At 36.8% G+C, this 18,814-nt stretch overlaps 1 protein-coding gene across 3 annotated transcripts in view; it reads right to left on the bottom strand.

Moving 5' to 3' along the window:
• Positions 1 to 18,814, bottom strand: part of Prkn (parkin RBR E3 ubiquitin protein ligase) — a 1,231,972-nt gene that overhangs the window by 1,199,277 nt on the left and 13,881 nt on the right. Inside the window, exon 1 of one of the 3 annotated variants that reach the window (XM_071612867.1) lies at positions 770 to 802. The exons of the other annotated variants lie outside the window; for them this stretch is intronic. Within the exon in view, the coding sequence (XP_071468968.1) occupies positions 770 to 788 (19 nt within the window). The 5' untranslated portion in view covers positions 789 to 802. Of the gene's footprint in view, positions 1 to 769; positions 803 to 18,814 lie in introns of those variants that run through there. 3 annotated transcript variants of the gene reach the window in all.

Genomic DNA, 18,814 nt, shown 5'->3' with positions numbered 1-18,814 from the left:
CATTTTGGATAAGTGATAATCAGTCTATACCATAGAATTAGTGGTTTGAACAACACAAATTTATTTTGTCACAGATCTAAAGCCTGGTAGTCCAAAGTCAGGGTACCAGCGTGGTTTTGGACTGGTGAGAGTTCTCCTCTGACTTGCAGACTGCCATCTTCTCTCTGTGTCCTCAAATGGTATGAAGAGACAGCGAGCCCACCAGAGAGAGAGAGAGTGAGCAGGCCTTCTGGTGTCTCTTCTTCTAAGACCCACAATCCCATCATGAGATTCTGACCCTCATGACTTCAGCTTATCCTGAAGTCCCATCTCCAAATAGGATCAATGGGGAGTTAAACTTTCAACATATAAATTTCTAGACACAATTCAAACCATAGCAGCAACTCACAATTAATTAGTATCTATAAAAGACTCTAAGGGCTGAGGATACAACTGCAGAGTGCTTTCCCAGCATGTGAGCAGTCCTGGATTCTATCCCCAGCCCCACAAAAAAAGGATCCTAAAACATTTGGCAGTATGTCAGTATGTGGAAACTATTTTATGTACATTGTAACTACATTAATTTATGTTCCTAATGTATGATCCAATGAAAGGAAGACTTAAAAAGTGTGCAGAAAATAAACTAAACTATACTCCTGGGGACATCCCAGAAGGAACAGACAGACAGTTTAAAGAGTCTTTTCCAGAGAAACAGTTTCCTTTTCATTTTTTCATATGGGAATGACATAAAGCCAGAAAAACTTAATTTAATGTTCATAAATTGTCATACCTCTTCTTGACATGGCCATCTTATTGCAGAAGTGATATACATACATCTAAAAATGACAGAAAAGTAATCACACTGTTGATTATGAGCAATCTGCATGAAATACAAAAATTAACCTTCTGAAAACTATAACAGTTTGTTATGGAAGACATGTATGTAAATTTTCCCACCTGTGCTACTTTTTTTATACAGGCCAAACCTAGCAGGAATCTCTAATTATCATACCAGTGGGATGGCAGAACAAGGGTGTTGCCGGCCCACAAATGCAATTTGATTCTCAGCATGACTGCAAGAATGGCAATTTACAACCTCCAACTAGTAACTATGAATATTAAGATTTTGTTAATTTACACAAAGAAGAGCTCATTCTCTTAGATTGTCAGTACAACAGACAATGAATGTTTATGTTTTAAAGACCCTATATTAACACTATACTTGTTTTTTGGTGCTGGACTTGGAGTTCAAAATTTATGGTAGTGATTCTAACAGTTGTTACAGCTCTTGTACATACCTGAGGATCGGGATATCTATCATAATTACTCTGCTCATCCCAGAAAAATATTTCACTTTAATAAGTATCCAAAATTAAAAATTGAGCCATAAAGTAAATGCCTAAATTACAAATGGTTCTAAATTACAAATCTCATAGACATAATATTTGACTGAAAGGAAAACAAGCATAAAAGAAAACATAATGCATCTATCTGAAGTCTAAGAACAGGCAAAATTAATGTACGGTGATACATATCAAGAGGTGGTTATTTTGGGTAAGGGTACAGGTGAAACATCTGTAATGTGATGATCTGAAATCTTAAAATTTGAGTGTTGGCTCAAAAACTTTTGAATTTGGGATCATTTTAGATTTCAGATTTTCCAATTAGGGATGCCAAATCATAAATTCTATGCAAATATTCCTAACTCCAGAAAGCTCCAAAATCCGAAACTCTTATGGGCCCAGGCATTTCAGATAAGGCGTGCTCGATCTGCATCGACTCCACCGAGAGAGGTGGCATGCCTCAGACACATTCTGCATCTTGATGTGGACAGTGAGAACACAAGTACACACAGAGAGAAAGTCTTTGCACTCCACATGAAAGACTTAAATGTTTCACTATTTGTATAATATCCCTCAATAAAAAAGAAAAAAATAGGCCCATAGTATAAATAATAAAAAGAATAATAGATCAATAATACCGGATAACTATCTAATAAATTCATAATTGTCTTTAGCTTTCTTAAAACAAAATTTCCAATGATAACTGCAATTTAGTAAGTACCAGAAGTGTACACACCAGGAAGGTTTTAAAACTCATCTCCGTGTGTAGCACAGCATTACATATTTTACATTTCAATGTGGCTACAACTCCTAATCCTCCTGTCAAGATTCCAACATAAGCCAGGCTATTGATAAAACAATTGCTACTCTTGTAAAGAGTTTTATTTGCTCTCGTTGCCTATCAGCCTAATACATGGGAGAATATATACTTGAAAAGGATCAAGTTCTATAAACAGGACTAAATGATTATGGAGTAGGCATCTTTATAATTGTGTTTTTACTATTTTTTTCCAGTTGTTTCTCAAGGAGTACTGTGGAAATTGAACCATAAAGCTTAGCTTGACAGAAAGGCATTAGCCTACCACACTAAACCACAAAGATAGGAGAGACAGTTATTTATGAAGAAACACCGTTCCCTATTATCCTTCTGAGACTCTACAAAAGGGCTAAATATTGATGCATCTCCAAGTCACCTTTCCCCCACTTCTTGTATTAACAAGCAGGAGTATGTTTTAGATGCTCCTAATTTGTCAAGATCAGGTGAACAGAGCTGTCGTACAGAGCATACTGCTCTCATTGTACAAGGGCTCTGCAACCCTGCGGGCTATTAATAATTCATGGGTCTTTCTTAGTTCACAACAGGGGCATTACTCAGAGGGCATCGCTCTTATTGAGAGAAGTTAACTGCGATGGGCAGATAAACAACACACAAGTCAAACAAGAAGAAGTCTCCTATGAATTTTGAGGACATTAAAGGTCTGTTAAAGATCTCCAACTACAATAGCCATAAAAAAATTGCTGGGCATTCTTCGGGTATGCTTACACTGCTGTTAGGCCAAATCTAGCCATGTTTAAAATCACATCTTTCATATTAACATAGAAATATTTCTAAAATAATTTCACTCTGTTGTATTCACATAGCCAGTGCTATTGGGTATAATTATGGTCTCAGTTCACTGATAAGTTCCTCAAACTAAGCTTCCTGACAGGTACGTGACATCTCCTTCTGGGTTCCAGTATTATCTATTTATCAAAAAAATACATAAGGACCCCAGCATTTCTACGCCTAAAACTATGCATTTTCTAGGAAAGGAATACAGGAATACGATCTTTTATGATCCTCCTCATGATACGTGGAACCCTTGTGTGAAAGCTATGCCAGATAAATTTCATCTTACATAACTGGGGTTATAGACTCAGAAATCTAATAGTGGTAAGGGGGTGTCATACAATAGTTGAAGGCAGCAGAGTGTGGCAAAGCCCGCAGCCTGTGAGTGAATGCCCTGTTAAAAGGAATTTCAGAAAACCAATGAAACTAAAGCCTAAGCAAAATACTGCTAGGCCAAATGTGCATTGTTGAGTGACACAGTTCAGATGGTTGGCATAGGTCAGAAGCCCTTATTCCGAGCACATAAGAACTCAGAATAGGACAGGATGTATTTCTTCATCTGGATGAAAAATATTCATGTGGTTAAGTCAGAATTTTCTTGAAGATTATTTGAAGAAATATACTTTAAATCATTTTAGAATGTAGTCCAATCTAAATTGCTTCAAAGTTTTAACTTTCTAATAGTCAGTAAATAGTAAGCTTGCTCTAGTTACAAGTAATAATACCTAAAACTTACTTAAGAGTCCTGTGTGTAAGCACTTTGTATGCAGTAACACACACAATGCCCATATCAATTCTATGGAGTAGGTACCATTATTACCTCCCTTTCATTGATGGGAACCAAGCAGGTACAGAATGGTCAAGTAGTTTGTCCACTGACACACAAACCAAATAAAGAAGCTGTAACCTAAACTCAAGCCATCTGTCCTTGAAGTCCACATACTTGATGCTCACTGTCTCTTATTCCTTTACTCCACAGGAATACATCAATAAGGAAAAGGAGTAGTTTTCACTCATTAGCAGAACTGAAGCCAATTTTGAAGAGGCTAGTCAATATTCATTCTAGACAAAACAAAACCCTGCCAGCTTAATCCCCACATGAATTACACGTCCTACCACAGTGACCAGATGAGAGTCTCCAGCACTAAGAAAGAGACAACCTGGAGACAACCATGAACTAAGCAAAGCTCTTGATAACTGTAGGTAACAGCCATCCCCTGCACCATAAGGAGTAGGTAAATTCCAATGACACTTCTCATTCTACATGCCAGATGTTAGGGTGCTGTCATGGAAATCCAGCAGAAGGAAAGCCTTCAGAAACAGAAGTCAATATGAAGAACAGGTGTATACAATGTGTATGTTTTTATGGAAGTCCTCAGGAAATCTGCTTGCTTGCACAGGAGCTCCTAATGAGCAATGGCAAATGGCAGATAGGCACCTCCAAGTTTAGAGACTCTCTAACTCCATCCAAACTTAAATTAGGTCACTCCTAAAGACACATTGTAAGCCTGAAAGAATTCAGTCGCCTGTGACTAACCAAAGGAGAGTTAACATACACACTTGAAAACTGTATAAAAAATGAACAACGTTGAATTTTAACCTTTTATATTTTAAAAAAATACAATGTCTTATATGAAATTCTGTAACTCAACTTGAATATAATTACACTTAATATTTTTGACATTATTAATTTGGGTTATATATTCAACTTAGTTACAGTAGGTTTCATGCTGCTTCTTATTAAATGTGAACTTCCAGTCCAACAGGCATTGTCCATGACTGGACTTCTTATATCAGATCTGCATGCATGTTTATAACCGACATTTAGCACCACGGTGATCACATGCACCGAGCTCTAGTTGAATTTGTCATAGGATTTTCATCTTTAAAGCTCTGAAGTCAAATCCTAGTAAATGTCAATATGTTCCTATCATGTCCACACCTGTCAAATGCACCACAAGTCAGTGTAATCTGCAGATAAAAATGAGAAGAAATTGAACATATTTTATGGCTGTTCTGCTTGAGGGAATAAGAATAAAGTAAATCAATACTTCTTGTCATTTCCTGAAAGTACAGTATTCTCCAAGACATTTAGCTGGCATTTGCCCACTTAAACAAGGACAAAACCATAAAAAGAAAGTTTTTAACTCAGAAAATTAGTGCATCAATATTTCTGTGTCAAAGATATTGAAGGAGTAATCAAGCATTACTTCAAAATCTAAAATACATTCTAAAGGTTGGTTGCTCTCAGTAATGGTAACTATCATTAAGAAAATCTAAAATTTCAAAAATGAAGAGTCACATTTAACCTCTTATTATTACCACTGAAATATTACTGAATTTACAGCACCATTTAGAAATCCCAAGACATAATTTTCATTGTAAAATGAGAACTGCAAAAACATTCAAAATCTTTACTTACACAGTATATTTTTCTCATTCATTGTTCCACCAACTCAGCAGGACATTTTTTAGAAATCTTTAGACTCTACTGACCAATATGATTTATGACCTTTGGAGATGGATGCTTCTTGATTACTTTGACACACTGTGTGCACATTTAAATAGAATAGAGTAAAATGCTCAGAGGGTGTCCTCAACGGTCTTTTGTAATTCAAGAAATGATTTCTAAATCTGAGCAACGTATCATCCTGGCTTGAAAATATAAGAAGAATACTAGTTAAAGAAGTTTCAAGTAATATTTAGGAAAACAAAGTATTGATAGTACAATATGATAGAATCAGAAGTACATGGAATTTGGAGTCAGAGAAACTCTTGAGTCCAAATCTTAGAGACCTATTAAATGCTGATCTTGGCAGCAGTTCTGACCTTTCTGAACCTAAGAGTCACTATACAACAGGAAGGTACAAATGGTAGCTGCTGGGAAAATCAAATGAGCATCTAACTATACAAAGTGTCTTGCACAAGGTATCAGCAAATGTTAGTTTCTCTGCTCTTTTTTTAAATTTTTATTTACTTATTTATTTATTTATTTATTTATTACATACATGACAATAGTGGAATGCATTACATTCATACTTATCCATTCACAGCACGATTTTTCTTAACTCTGTATATAAAGTATGTTCATGCCAAATTATGCCATTATACATGAACTCTCTTTTTTAGCATTACAATTCTTAATACACCTTTATACCATAATTTATCGTATCTGTATTTGTATATAAGGTATGTTGACACCAAATTCACATCTTCATACATGTATTTTGGTATAATGATGACCATCACCTTCCACCATCCTTGCTATTCCCCTTCCCCCTCCCTTTCCCTCACACTCCTTTTCCCTATCTAGAGGTAATCTTCCTCCCATGCTCTCCCTCCCTAATCCACTTTGAGTCACCCCCCCACCCCACCCTTATATCAGAGAAAACATTTGGCATTTGTTTTTTTGGGATTGGCTAACTTCACTTAGCATAATCTTCTCTAATGCCATCCTTTTACCTGCAAATGCCAGGATCTTATTCTTTTTTAGTGCTGAGTAAAATTCCATTGGGTATAAATGCCACATTTTTTTTTTATCCATTCATCTACTGAAGGACATCTAGGTTGGCTCCACATTTTAGCTATTGTGAATTGTGCTGCTATAAACATTGATGTGGCTGTGCCTCTGTAGTATGCTGTTTTTAGGTCCTTTGGGTATAGTCCGAGAAGAGGAATATCTGGGTCAAATGGTGGTTCCATTCCAGGGAAAAAGGTACACTCATACATTGCTGGTGGGACTGAAAATTAGTGCAGCCAATTTGGAAAGCAGTTTCTCTGCTCTTTATAAACAAATTGATTGTAGGAAACATGCTAAAAATTTTAAAATTATGGATATAATTATTGACATTTAATAAAGAAAATATGTGCTGTTGCCCATGATTACTAAATTTTATGAAGAAAAACAATTAGAAAAATATTATCAGAAGGCAATTTCATTAAAATCTCTGTGTTTGAGGTCAAGGATCAATTTTAGATTCTAGAAAAAATGTGCTTTTGCTGCATGAGGAAAGGCCAAGCCTACAAGGAGAGGAGTCCCAACCCTCCTCTGCTAATGGAAACCTGTGGTTTTGAGACAGTGGGTGTGTTCCTGTTCCCCAGTTAGGCTTCAAGGACTGAAGAGGAAAGATTGTTGGAGGAGCATTCATAGATTCATGAGGAAATTAGATACCAATTTTGCTGTATTGCTTATTCAAATGATTTGTGATAGGAAGAAATTTTTAAAAAGCAAATTTTAAGTAAGTTTCTGATATTACATTATTTTATCCATAGATTCTTCAGAACATATCACTAAAAGGAAACAACTCTTTTGAAGTATTCCACAATATCAATAACACACCTATAAATACTAATATTTCCTTAATATCAAATTAGTACTCAAATATTTTCCACTATTTCATAATTTTCTTTATTGTTCATTTGTTAAATTCAGAATACAAAAGTTTCCTTCCAAATAATTTAGTTGCCAAGGAGAACTGGTGATTGAAAATGCAGATGATAGAAGATCATACAGATAGAAGATAATCCTTAAGCTTAGGTGACTTGGTCAGAAGAGGTCATTATGATATTCTCCCCAATTCCTGATAATCTCCAAGTTTTCAATAAACTGAAAATGCCTTCAGTTTTCTTTAACACAACATCAAACAGACATACAAAAACAACAAAAAAAGATAGCAATGAAAGTAAATTATAAATTTGAAATTCTTTTAAAAAAAAAAAAAACAATGTCTCAGTTCAAGAAAAAAAAAAAAAAAGGAAACCCAGATCCTCCTACCACAAAGTAACTGACTAGGTAAAATTAATTTATTGAAAAGCAAAGAAAAAATAATTTAATTGCATCAAAATACTAGTAGGATCATTTTTGAAATCCTGTGTTAACATGTATTTTCCAGGCCCTGTGCCAGGCACTAGCATGGCCTAGTGCTCATGGGTCAAAGGCAAACAGACATGGTACACATATGATCTTCTTCTCTCCTTATTACATTCAATTCAATAAGCAAACTTCTCATGTCACTGCCTAAGTAAGGAGTGCAGGGTTGACAAGAAGTCAAATTAACATATTAAGAGCCATGAAGAGCTAAGAAATGGGGCAACACAGGCCACATCAAGCTACCTTGCTTGTTTCTTTTTCAAATGGAAAACACAGGAGATGCTTTGGGAACTTAACTCATTAATCCTGTGCACGTCAAGGAAACGCCTGCACTAATGGATAGGGGTGCTCCCTTCCTGGAGGTCTCTGCAGATGCTTGTTATATTGAAGGAGTGGCAGGCACAAGGCATCCATATCTACTGGTGGTTTCATGTCAATCCATGCCTCTTTTCCCTTTCTTCTTGCTAGCAGAACTCCACCACTATTGAGGGTGGCAATGTGCCTAGATTTAAAAAATACATTTCTCAACTTCATGTACAACCAAGGGCAGCAAAGCGACACAGTCCTTGTTAGTGAAATTTAAGTGGAAGTCACTGGTGGGCTCTGGGGAAAACTATAAAGGACCAACTGATTGTGTACTTTTTCTTCTTAGTCTTTTATCTCTTCTTTGTCTTGCTGCCTATAGATCTGCGTGGCTCACTGGAGCTCAGGAGGACCAGGTCAATCATGAAGAACGGGGGCTCCCCAAGTGAAAGGGCTTCACTTTTCTGCTCCCTGGCCAGAAAGACTAAGATCTTCCCATATGTCTGGGCCACAGGAACTACACATGGCCACAGACTAAAGGATGAAGAGAGGAACTTACTTCCAACGTCCCTCCCTCTCCTGCTCCAGGCCAGCGTGCACACCCCCCAGTCTTGCTGCTTCTTTGCATGCTCCAGCCCCATGGGTAGTCATTCTGCATATGTCTAGGTCATATAGCTACTTTCTTAGATGGGAGATGTGGATTTTAATGCAGTCTAAGTCCTGTAGTTCTTGGAAACAATCCCTTAAATTTCACTCCTAACTATTCAGAGTATAACTCACAAAACCAGACTTGATGATGGAGTTCATAGAAACATTAATATTTTTTGAAGAGCTCTGTATTGTCTGTTGAAAGAGTGGGTTAATCATTTTGAAATTGTTATTAAATACTGCCATGAATGGCTTATGGTTTAGGAGAAGGTTGGCAGTGGTGACATGAGACTCTGGGGATAGACACAGGCTCTGGGCATCTTACAGGTCAAGATGTTTTAGGTTGTCCCAGGTAATGCAATTCAGCCCCCTATTGCCTAACCTGATAGTGATGAGCAAAGTTTGGGGAAGATATTGTGAAACCATTCTTGCCTTTGAAATCATTCTTGTTTTGCTTTTTTTATAGTTTTATTTGAGAGAAAAAAAGACTGACAAAAAATTAACCCAAATAAATACATAATCAATACTAAAATATGGAGACAAAAGGTATGCCAAAAAAACTACTAAACTATGACACAATATACAAAGCTAAGATTAGATAACTGAATCAACTCCTTCCAGAGTTGAAACCCTGAATAGATAACCTCTGGTCAGTTGTAGAACATGATAGTATATACAGTTCACTGGAGATCATTAAGAAGTTAGGCTGACTATGATAAAAGAGAAATAAGAACAAGGATTATAATAGATGAGCTATTTTTTGCCCGTTGTGTCTTTGATTTTTCAATAGAGCATCATATATGAAATAAAAGCCAATTTCAAGAATAGAAAATGCCTCCATGTTTTTAAGTCTGCGTGAATGAAGAAAAGTAAGTTTAAAGAAACTAACTTGGGAGTAAGAAAAGGGATGACAAGGTGCTGTGAGCGCATTCAACATACACACATGGCAAGACAATCTCTCTTGTGCCCACTGTCTACAGCACCGTGCGGGGAACAGCAGAGACTTACAGTACAAAGGCTTGACCATCACAGCGCAACTCCATCCATCTCCTAGTTGAGTGGCCTTCAGCAAGACTTTTATCTAGCTCCTATGTTTGCAAAATTGAAATCACAATATCAAATAGAAGGTATATATTTTGAGAATTAAAATGTAATTCTCATAATTCAAGAAAAATACCCAATGAATAGTAGGTATCAAATATTAACATCTTTATTTTTCATATTCTAACCAAAAACTGGTTAAAATTTCTATTCTAAAATTGCTAACTTACAAAGCCCTACTTCAAACTGATTCATTTTCTAACCATCCTTCAACACCACACATCTTTTTCTCCTATTCTTTCTATTCTTCTCAATTAAAAAAAAATGCTATTCATCTGCCAGGGTCCAATTCAAGTTTCACCTTTAGGTGAATAAGCAATCATTCCAATCCATATTGGGTTTTCCTTTGTTAAATGCCTCATGATATACTTTGTTATATTGATTATTTTGTGTACATTTAATCTCCCCAAATAAAGCACAAGCTCCTATACAGCAAAGTCTGTGTCTGAAACTGGTTTTGTTTGTAAAGCTTCAGCTCTGGCCTCTGACCTCCCTCGGAGGTCAAGAATACCTTGCTGAAAAAGGAATCGGCAATGCCTACCATTCAAACCAAAGGTCTAATATTTTTTTTTTAATTTTTTATTGTTGGTTGTTCAAAACATTACAAATTTCTTGACACACTTTGTAAATTTGTAAAACATTACAAATTTCTTCCACACTTTGATTCAAGTGGGTTATGAACTCCCACCTTCACCCCATACACAGATTGCAGAATCACATCAGTTACACATCCATTGATTTACATATTGCCATACTAGTGTCTGTTGTGCTCCGCTGCCTTTCCCATCCTCCCCCCTCCCCCCTCCCCACCTCTCCCCTCCCCTCCCCTCCTCTCTCTCTACCCCCTCCACTGTATAACCCTGAGGGTCTCCTTCCATTTCCATGCAATTTCCCTTCTCTCTCCCTTTCCCTCCCACCTCTCATCCCTGTTAAATGTTAATCTTCTTCTCCTGCTCTTCGTCCCTACTCTGATCTTAGTTACTCTCTTTATATCAAAGAAGACATTTGGCATTTGTTTTTTAGGGATTGGCTAGCTTCACTTAGCATAATCTGCTCTAATGCCATCCATTTCCCTGCAAATTCTATGATTTTGTCATTTTTTAATGCAGAGTAATACTCCATTGTGTATAAATGCCACATTTTTTTTATCCATTCGTCTATTGAAGGGCATCTAGGTTGGTTCCACACCCAGATACCAAAGTTGAATTTATAAAATTTGGTTTTTTGTTCTTTATTGCCAACTGGTGAGAAATGCAAACTCCAATATGATTATAAGTATAATGAACAAGAAAAAATATCTACTGGTGTGGACTGCAAAGCAATGCTTAAATGAGACATTATAATGAGGGACTGTGAAAGACCTTGTAACATAATATTTACTTAACTATCATACCAGAAGACAAGAATTAAGAATGGAAATAGACTTTTTATCAGAATTGTGTTAGAATCACAAGTAAGAGGTTTAAGTAATCTACAAGGAATTTTTAAATGTGAGAGGCATTCTTAGAAAAAAGAAACTCAATGGGTTAGCACTAGAATTAACCTTATGACAACAACCACTTTCATACAGTAGTAACAATTTTGAATGTGAAAAAAAAAATCAACACACAAAAGTCCAGCACAGCTGTGTGGCACTAAAAATATATAGGGCTTGCAGCAATGTGATAAGAGCCTGTAAAGTCAAGATGATCAATAAGCAAGAATCATTTTTTAGGTCAGGCATAACTAGACTCAATGTTCAACACATCAGTTCCGTCACCATCACTAAACTTTTCTGGTTATCAAAAGCCTAACTTCAAAAACCTCAATTCCAGACAGAAGCACACACCTACACACCTACAAAATAAGACCAGTGGAAGCTCATGATTATATGTGGGGAGTAGTTTCTCTTAGAAGTAATTTCCATGTATCTTCCATTAAAGCACTTAAAAAACAAAATCAATCCAAACTGTTGAAAAACTATAGTACAATGTCTTTGTAGAACTAAGTATCTCCCATATATTGGTGTGTTTTTAAAAAATGAGCTGAAAATTATCTTCACCGTTGTTCTTTAAGGAAAAGAAATTAGGAAAAACACCTTAAAGAACAAAACTTTTATACATCACCATCTACATGAAATCTGCATTATTAATAAACTTCAAGTATTAAAAATGACAAGATGTCAAAGTCAACTTTTCCAAATATCTACCATGATATATTGAGTCTCTGGTTTATTTAAAACTGTTCCTTTGGAAGCAATTAAATAATTAATCAAAAATTCCTCTATTTTGAAAAAAAATATCATATCCTATTTTCTTTATAAATGTTCATTATAAAGAGGTTTAAATAACTCTGATTCTCAGCTAATAATATGCAGGGAGCAGATACATACAAAAGCTTCATTTAGATAAAACAGACAAAGAAAACTACCATTTCCAGATTTTCTCCTTCAGCCCTCCCCACCCACCACCTTGATTCTGCAAACGGCAGAATAAATTAAAGCTCCTTTCTTCTACATCAACTCCTTTGTCCTCTCAAGGTTGCCTAATCATATTCATCTCTTAAAACGAAGTAAGAAACATTTCAAAAGCTGTATTCACATTAAATCAACTTTCTGATTCGTGCATCGCAGGACTAAAGCAATGTAATCACATCTTAAATTGGTTTACAGCAGGCTGTCTACCTTATCCCAGTTCTCAGGACTGATGAAATGAATAGTTTTAAAATAGCACTTTTTGAACTGACATGTGGATTAATAGTGCATAATTACCTCAGTGTTGACGAGTGAGAGATGTTTAACTCCTTAAAGGAGCTTCCCTAATGAATCAGTGCCACAGAAAGGCTCCACCGCATGCACACTTTTGATTGATATCTAAAGGGACTGGTGTAACCATAAAGGCATGCTAAAAGTCAGATTTTGGAATCACTTAAGTAAAATGAAATGAGTCAACATCTATCTAATATTCGAATGTTTGCTTAAGATTTTACTGTGGGTTTTGATAGTATTCTGGGTATTGATTACTTGAAAAATCTTATTTTATATTTTATTTGTCTATTAAGAGACATTCAACCTTCACCTACATTACAGCAAAACAAACCTTGATATTAGACTCTCTCTAACTTGAAAGTAAAAATTAAGCCATTGGATTTAAAAAGCAGTCCAGGGAATGTTTGATTTGAAGACTTCAATGAAATCAACTACAGTACAATGAAATAAACCTCTACTTTTTAAGTAGGAAAATTTTAATACATGTAAACATTTTATAAAGATTTTATCTTTACCATGTTGAACTTTAAAAATGTTTTATATTCATTCCTTGTCTCTAATCCATGTTAATTAACTTGTAACTGTGTTGTTCAATTCTGTTTTAAATCCTGTGGGTAACACCAAAACAGATTTATGTCTAAATACGTGGAAGAGAGAACACTGAACACATTCTCGGCAGTAGAGCTAGGCAGATGAAATGTGATACAGGACAGTCCTAGTTTACACTTTGTTTTTGTATATGTCCTTCACATATGCCAACTGCTTAGCTTAAGTGGGTCAGGCACAGGCCTAAGAACTTCAGACTTAACCTGATGGCCTCCTAGGAGACGACACTGCAGCATTTTGCAGACAAGGAGGCTGTGCTTATGAAGACTTCTAGCCCATAGTTGCATAAATGGCAATTAGGCTCCACCTAATTATGAGCTATGAAAACTGGGATAGAATCCACACACGATGTGCCTGGCAAATAGTTTTCCATTTAGTTTATCTTTGTAATATCACCATTGTTTCCGCTGGCAGTAATATGTGGAGAAGTTTGATTGTGTTGTTATTCTTTCATCCATTAACACGTTCAACAGTCAGCTAAATGTCAGCACTCTCCCAGGTGTTGAGACTACAAAGCCATCACAGACATCAGACCCTCTGACCAGTCATTGGAGGAAGGGGACTTACTTTGTAAGTAAGGGCCTCATTTAAGAGAGAGGCAGGGACAGGAAACAGTTGAACTTGGGACTTAAGGCATATTTTTGCTCTGGTACCTTCAGTCTCCGAGACAAAAGTGTGAGGACAGTGGCAGCCCCAGGTCTTAGAACTAACAGGACAGCCAGAGCAGGCCATGCACTTCACCTGGGCAAGAGGGGCCACATCAGGCATGGGAAGCCGCAGGAGGTAGTGGCCAGAACGTCCACCATGAGAGTGTGGTGTTCTGGAAGAACAAACAGCCTTAACCTTCCTATAGGAAATCAGGACCTCCCACATGCACTCCCTCCCAGGGACAAACCCTGTCATTTCTCCCCACTAACTCTTAGAAGACTGAACATTAGAAATTAAACTAGATAGATCATCACTGTCAGCCAAGTTCTGGGCTTCAGCCTTTCTTGGGTTTACTGTAAAATAATTAGATATGTGAATGTCTCAGCCCATTCTAGATTTAAATTTGGGAATAATCAAACCAGGTCAAAGTTCATTGGAATATTCTGCTAAACTGATACCTTAAAATGTTTAGCAGAAATGCCTTCTGAGTTCAAAAAATGCAGACTAAACATGAACTCTTAAAACATTATCAGTAAGAAATTTTAGTGTTATGATATTTTATAAATATCTAGAATAAAAATGTGTTCTAGATAAGAAAAAAAGCCTTGATTTACTCATCTGTAAATATCAGAGATGATGAGAACTATCATTTAACAAAAAAGTCACTATATATGAATTGGCCAGGTGAGATAGAGCACAGAGCATGAACTAGAAGATGATCACATCAAATTTATAAAACAAAAAAACTTCAAGACTTCATATTTTATTTATATCTATCAAAAAATATCTATCAAAAATATCTGATATATCTATCAAAAAATCATTGTCTTGTTCATCAGTTTTAAATTTAATCAATTCATCTTATTCCATTTGTCAACTGTATAGAGATATACATTGAAAGAAAAGGTATTAAGATACAATGTAGCATCTCAAAGGTAAAAATGTTTTAGACATATCTATATCACAACATCATTTGCAATTGGAATTTCATTGATGTGCAGGGCCGATCCAAACATTCTGGGCCTGAAATCCTGCTTGAAATTGGAAATGTCCTTAATTAATATTATGTCCTTAATTAATAATATTAATAACCTGGTACAACTCTTTAAAGAAGACATGTTCTCAAGTATACAAATCTAGATATGCCTATCTCTAAATTGACATTTAGCAAGCAATATCCAACATGAAACTGGGGAGAACAATTGTTAGTCATGGGAGAACAGCATCAAGCATGAAGCCTGGTTCCACAATTAAATTAAAAATTAAAGCCAGGCACGGAGGCACACACCTGTAATTCCAGCGGCTCGGGAGGCTGAGGCAGGAGGATCACGAGTTCAAAGGCAGTTTCAGCAATAGCAAGGCGCTAAGCAACTCAGTGAGACCCTGTCTCTAAAAAATAGAACTACAAAAAAGGGCTGGGGATGTGGCTTAGTGGTGGGGTGCCCCTAAGTTCAATCCCTGGGACCACCCACCCAAAATTAAAATAATGCATTAACAGCTTATAAAGTTTACAGTATTATCTGCTCTGTGGCACTGAGAGAATCAAATGACTTTCTTGGCCAGGGAGAATTCAGGTTCAATTTTAAAGTCCCCATTCTGTTACCCTCAGTCAGCTCTGTAGGAAGGTAATTATCAGGGCTTGAGGGATAGTCCCTGCAGTTCCCTAGAAGTCAACTCATGAGCTAAATTAAGGCACTTAGAGGTAAACTCTCAGGCTGTGCAGAGCCTGGCTGTCTGATTCCCGTGGACTCCTGCGCAGAGGACTAAACACTCTTGTTTATTCAGAGAGTGGAAGAGAACAGGGCAGCAGAAACACAGCTTTCTATCATCGCCTTCAGCTCCTGCTAATCAATGGGAGTCACACAGCTAACAACCTCTTGCCATGGTTTTAAAGTGCAAGTTTAAGTGTTATTTCATTGTAGTGTCCTTGTATTGGAAAGCGTTTATTATGGAGTTTCAAATTTACCTGAATGTTGGGGAAAAAGCCACAGCAGGAAAGTGGCCATTGTGAGAAAAGAGGACATAAAATTCAAGCCATGAATTAAAGAGGCAAATGAAGGCACTCTCTTCCTTTATTAGAAACAGAAGAAACAGATTGTGCTCGTCTTGCTTAGGGCCACAGGCACACTGCATGGAGTGCAGCCAGCATCAGTCACACTCAGGAGTTCTGCTCTGTGAAAGAGGAAGCCAGATGGGCTATTTACTTTCAACAAGATAATTCTGGAGGAAATTGTTATAAGTCAAAGAAACTTTTTAGCTTCATCTGCTATTTTATCCTCTAAACTGAGTCAAGAGGCAAAAATGAGGGTTCTGTCAGGAAAGAAATAAGAGACCAGGCAAGAGAATTCTGGAAATAAAAGAAGGAGCAGCACAGGATGGGGCAGCAGGGCTGTCCGAGTGCATGTGCTGCAAGGCCCCTCCACCTGGGAGTTATTCACTGCCACCCTGGACAAGGTGTGCCACCTCTCTGAGATCAGCTTCCTCAGAGTAACAGGGGTACAACAGTCGTCTCACAGAGGTAGTGAAGATAAAGTGGTACACATCAGGTACAGCACTTAAAATACAATACACAACACGAGCACTCCATAAAATCAGTCATTATTTTTATTCATTTATTTTCTCTATTTGCAAAATGTAAAGGGAACCTACCAGAGATCTCGGTAAAGACACAGATCAATGACTGAACAATTCTTAAGAACATTTCAAGAGCTAAATGCTACACCAATCTACTGATGGAATAGATATGTTTGAAAACAAACTTCTCTTTTATTTGATACCACAGAGAAAGAGTAAAGTAATCGAGATAATTTTATCTTTGGATCAAAATTTTCAAAGAGATTTTTCTACCTAAAATTTACTTCTCAAGGAACATAGAAAAGTTCATTAAATTCTGAGTTGAACCTCTGGTATATATAAAGGATGTCTCCCAGTGAAAAAAGCAGAGAATTCCCTTTCAAAGCTGCAAATAATGACTACTGGGACAAAATCAGGAGAACACTAAGGAAAAGCATCCAGCCCCCTCTCGGTTAGAAAGCACAACATATAAATGTTATTTATTAAGCCAAATTAAAAGTTCAAATGAAGTTGTGGGGTGATTAGGCATTCATGTTAACCTACTTTTCTTTTTATAATTATAATATTATTTAATAATCATTGGTGAGTCTAAGAGCATAAAAGACACTCTCCAAACAAAGTAATATGCAAAGTATACTTGGTCTACTGTATTTACCATAGCAAGAAAAAGTATTATTCTCCTTTTGAAGGGAAAAAGTCCTGAGAAATCATTGATGTAGTTTTCAAAATTTATTTATGGCTCTGATAAGACAAATACAAAAGGAAACAGCATATTTTAAAGCTATTTAGGAAATCTACAAAGAATTGTTTAAATTTTTATATTCCTAGTGACTCAGTCCAGCTGTACCCCCTCAAAAACAAATAAATATTGACCATAAGAATATCTGAAAACAGTGTGAGAAAATACGTCTATATCTATGCTAGAAACTTACAGACTTTATGCCCCAATTAAGACCAGCAAATAAAACGAGAAGAGTCTGCAAGAAAGTGTGTAGGATGGAAATCGTATCTTTGTTCTATTATCATCTAAAAAGTTAATACAAAATAAAATCTCCCTAAGTACCACTGAGAGGCAAGCAAAAGAAAAAACAATTTTATATTTTCAATAATCTAGAAATGAGCAGGAGAGCTGATTCCCTTGAAAACAACCTACTAAGACTTTTCTGATACTGATCCTAAACAATGATGATATATTAAGTGAAATGTAAAATGGATCATTCTCTTTCTCTTCTACACCTTGAATTTCCTCCCACTTTAAAAATATTATTGCACAAACTCAAAGGTCAAAAATCTAATAGCCTTTGCTGTTCAGTTTCAGACACTTTTGTAACCCCATTCTGGGTAGCTTCAGAATAAAATCCTACCTGCTCTGATACAGATAAAGAGCCTCTGGAGCACCAGTCTTCCCTGGTGCCTTACATCCTACTTACTGGGTATGATAGCAACAATGCTGTCTACAGGAGGAATGAAAATGGGCCCAGAGGTTAGATTTGGGGGTATGAAAAAAGTTTTCAAGATCTGGGAGACAATATTCTTGTCCAAATGAGGGTCACTGAGATGGTACCTGAGTCCTCCCTGTACTGCCTATTAATGAAGATAAAAGAGATAGAACTGAAACAAGCTATACAAATGGCACCTTGGTCCTTGTTGTTCACTAGTTCTCCATTTCAGTGTGGAAGTGGGAATGCTACCATGATCCAAGGACAGCAAGGCCCAGCACAACGCTATATGGGTGTAGTTGCTTATCTGAGGAATTCCCAAGGTTGAGACAACAGTGTCAATAATAATGACCTTTTTACCTGACATAGGTCCTAGAGGGAACCATTCACACTAAGTTCATTTGGTTGAGCTCCAAGTGGGCAGCATCTTGGAACCAATAGTAAATGTGCCTTACTGACTGACATGCAGTGAGTTATATCTTTCTCGCACTATTAGATCCTTCTCTCTACTCTGACCCCAGCTGCTACAGGAAGAAAGATAACTTGGCTCTCTCTAAGGTCTCTCCTCCACAGGAATCTGAAAGCCATACACATCCAGAAAGTATGATGGGAAAGGGAAGAACCAAAACTGTTGGATACAGGTATACAAGTTTCCATTCCACCTGATCCATGAAGGGAAATGACAGCGAATTCAACTGATAAGGTCTGGTGCCTCTCAGAAGGTGCAGGGAGCTGAGGCCCTTGAGAAAGGTCTTTGGGCTGTGGCAGTGGTTCCAATAACCAATCATACAATAAGAACTGCTGTATATAGAGAGGTCAGTGCCCATGCAGCAGCGTCACCTTCATAATGGTGTCACATAGTACATCATTCCCTCCCCCCCCCCTCTCTCTCTCTCTCTCTCTATATATATATATATATATATATTTTTTTAACAATACCTATAACCT

Source organism: Marmota flaviventris, chromosome 6 (genome assembly GCF_047511675.1).
Source record: "Marmota flaviventris isolate mMarFla1 chromosome 6, mMarFla1.hap1, whole genome shotgun sequence".
Lineage (NCBI taxonomy): Eukaryota > Metazoa > Chordata > Mammalia > Rodentia > Sciuridae > Marmota > Marmota flaviventris.
Note: the sequence above shows the minus strand (reverse complement) of the source record. Positions and strands in the feature narration are given on the sequence as shown.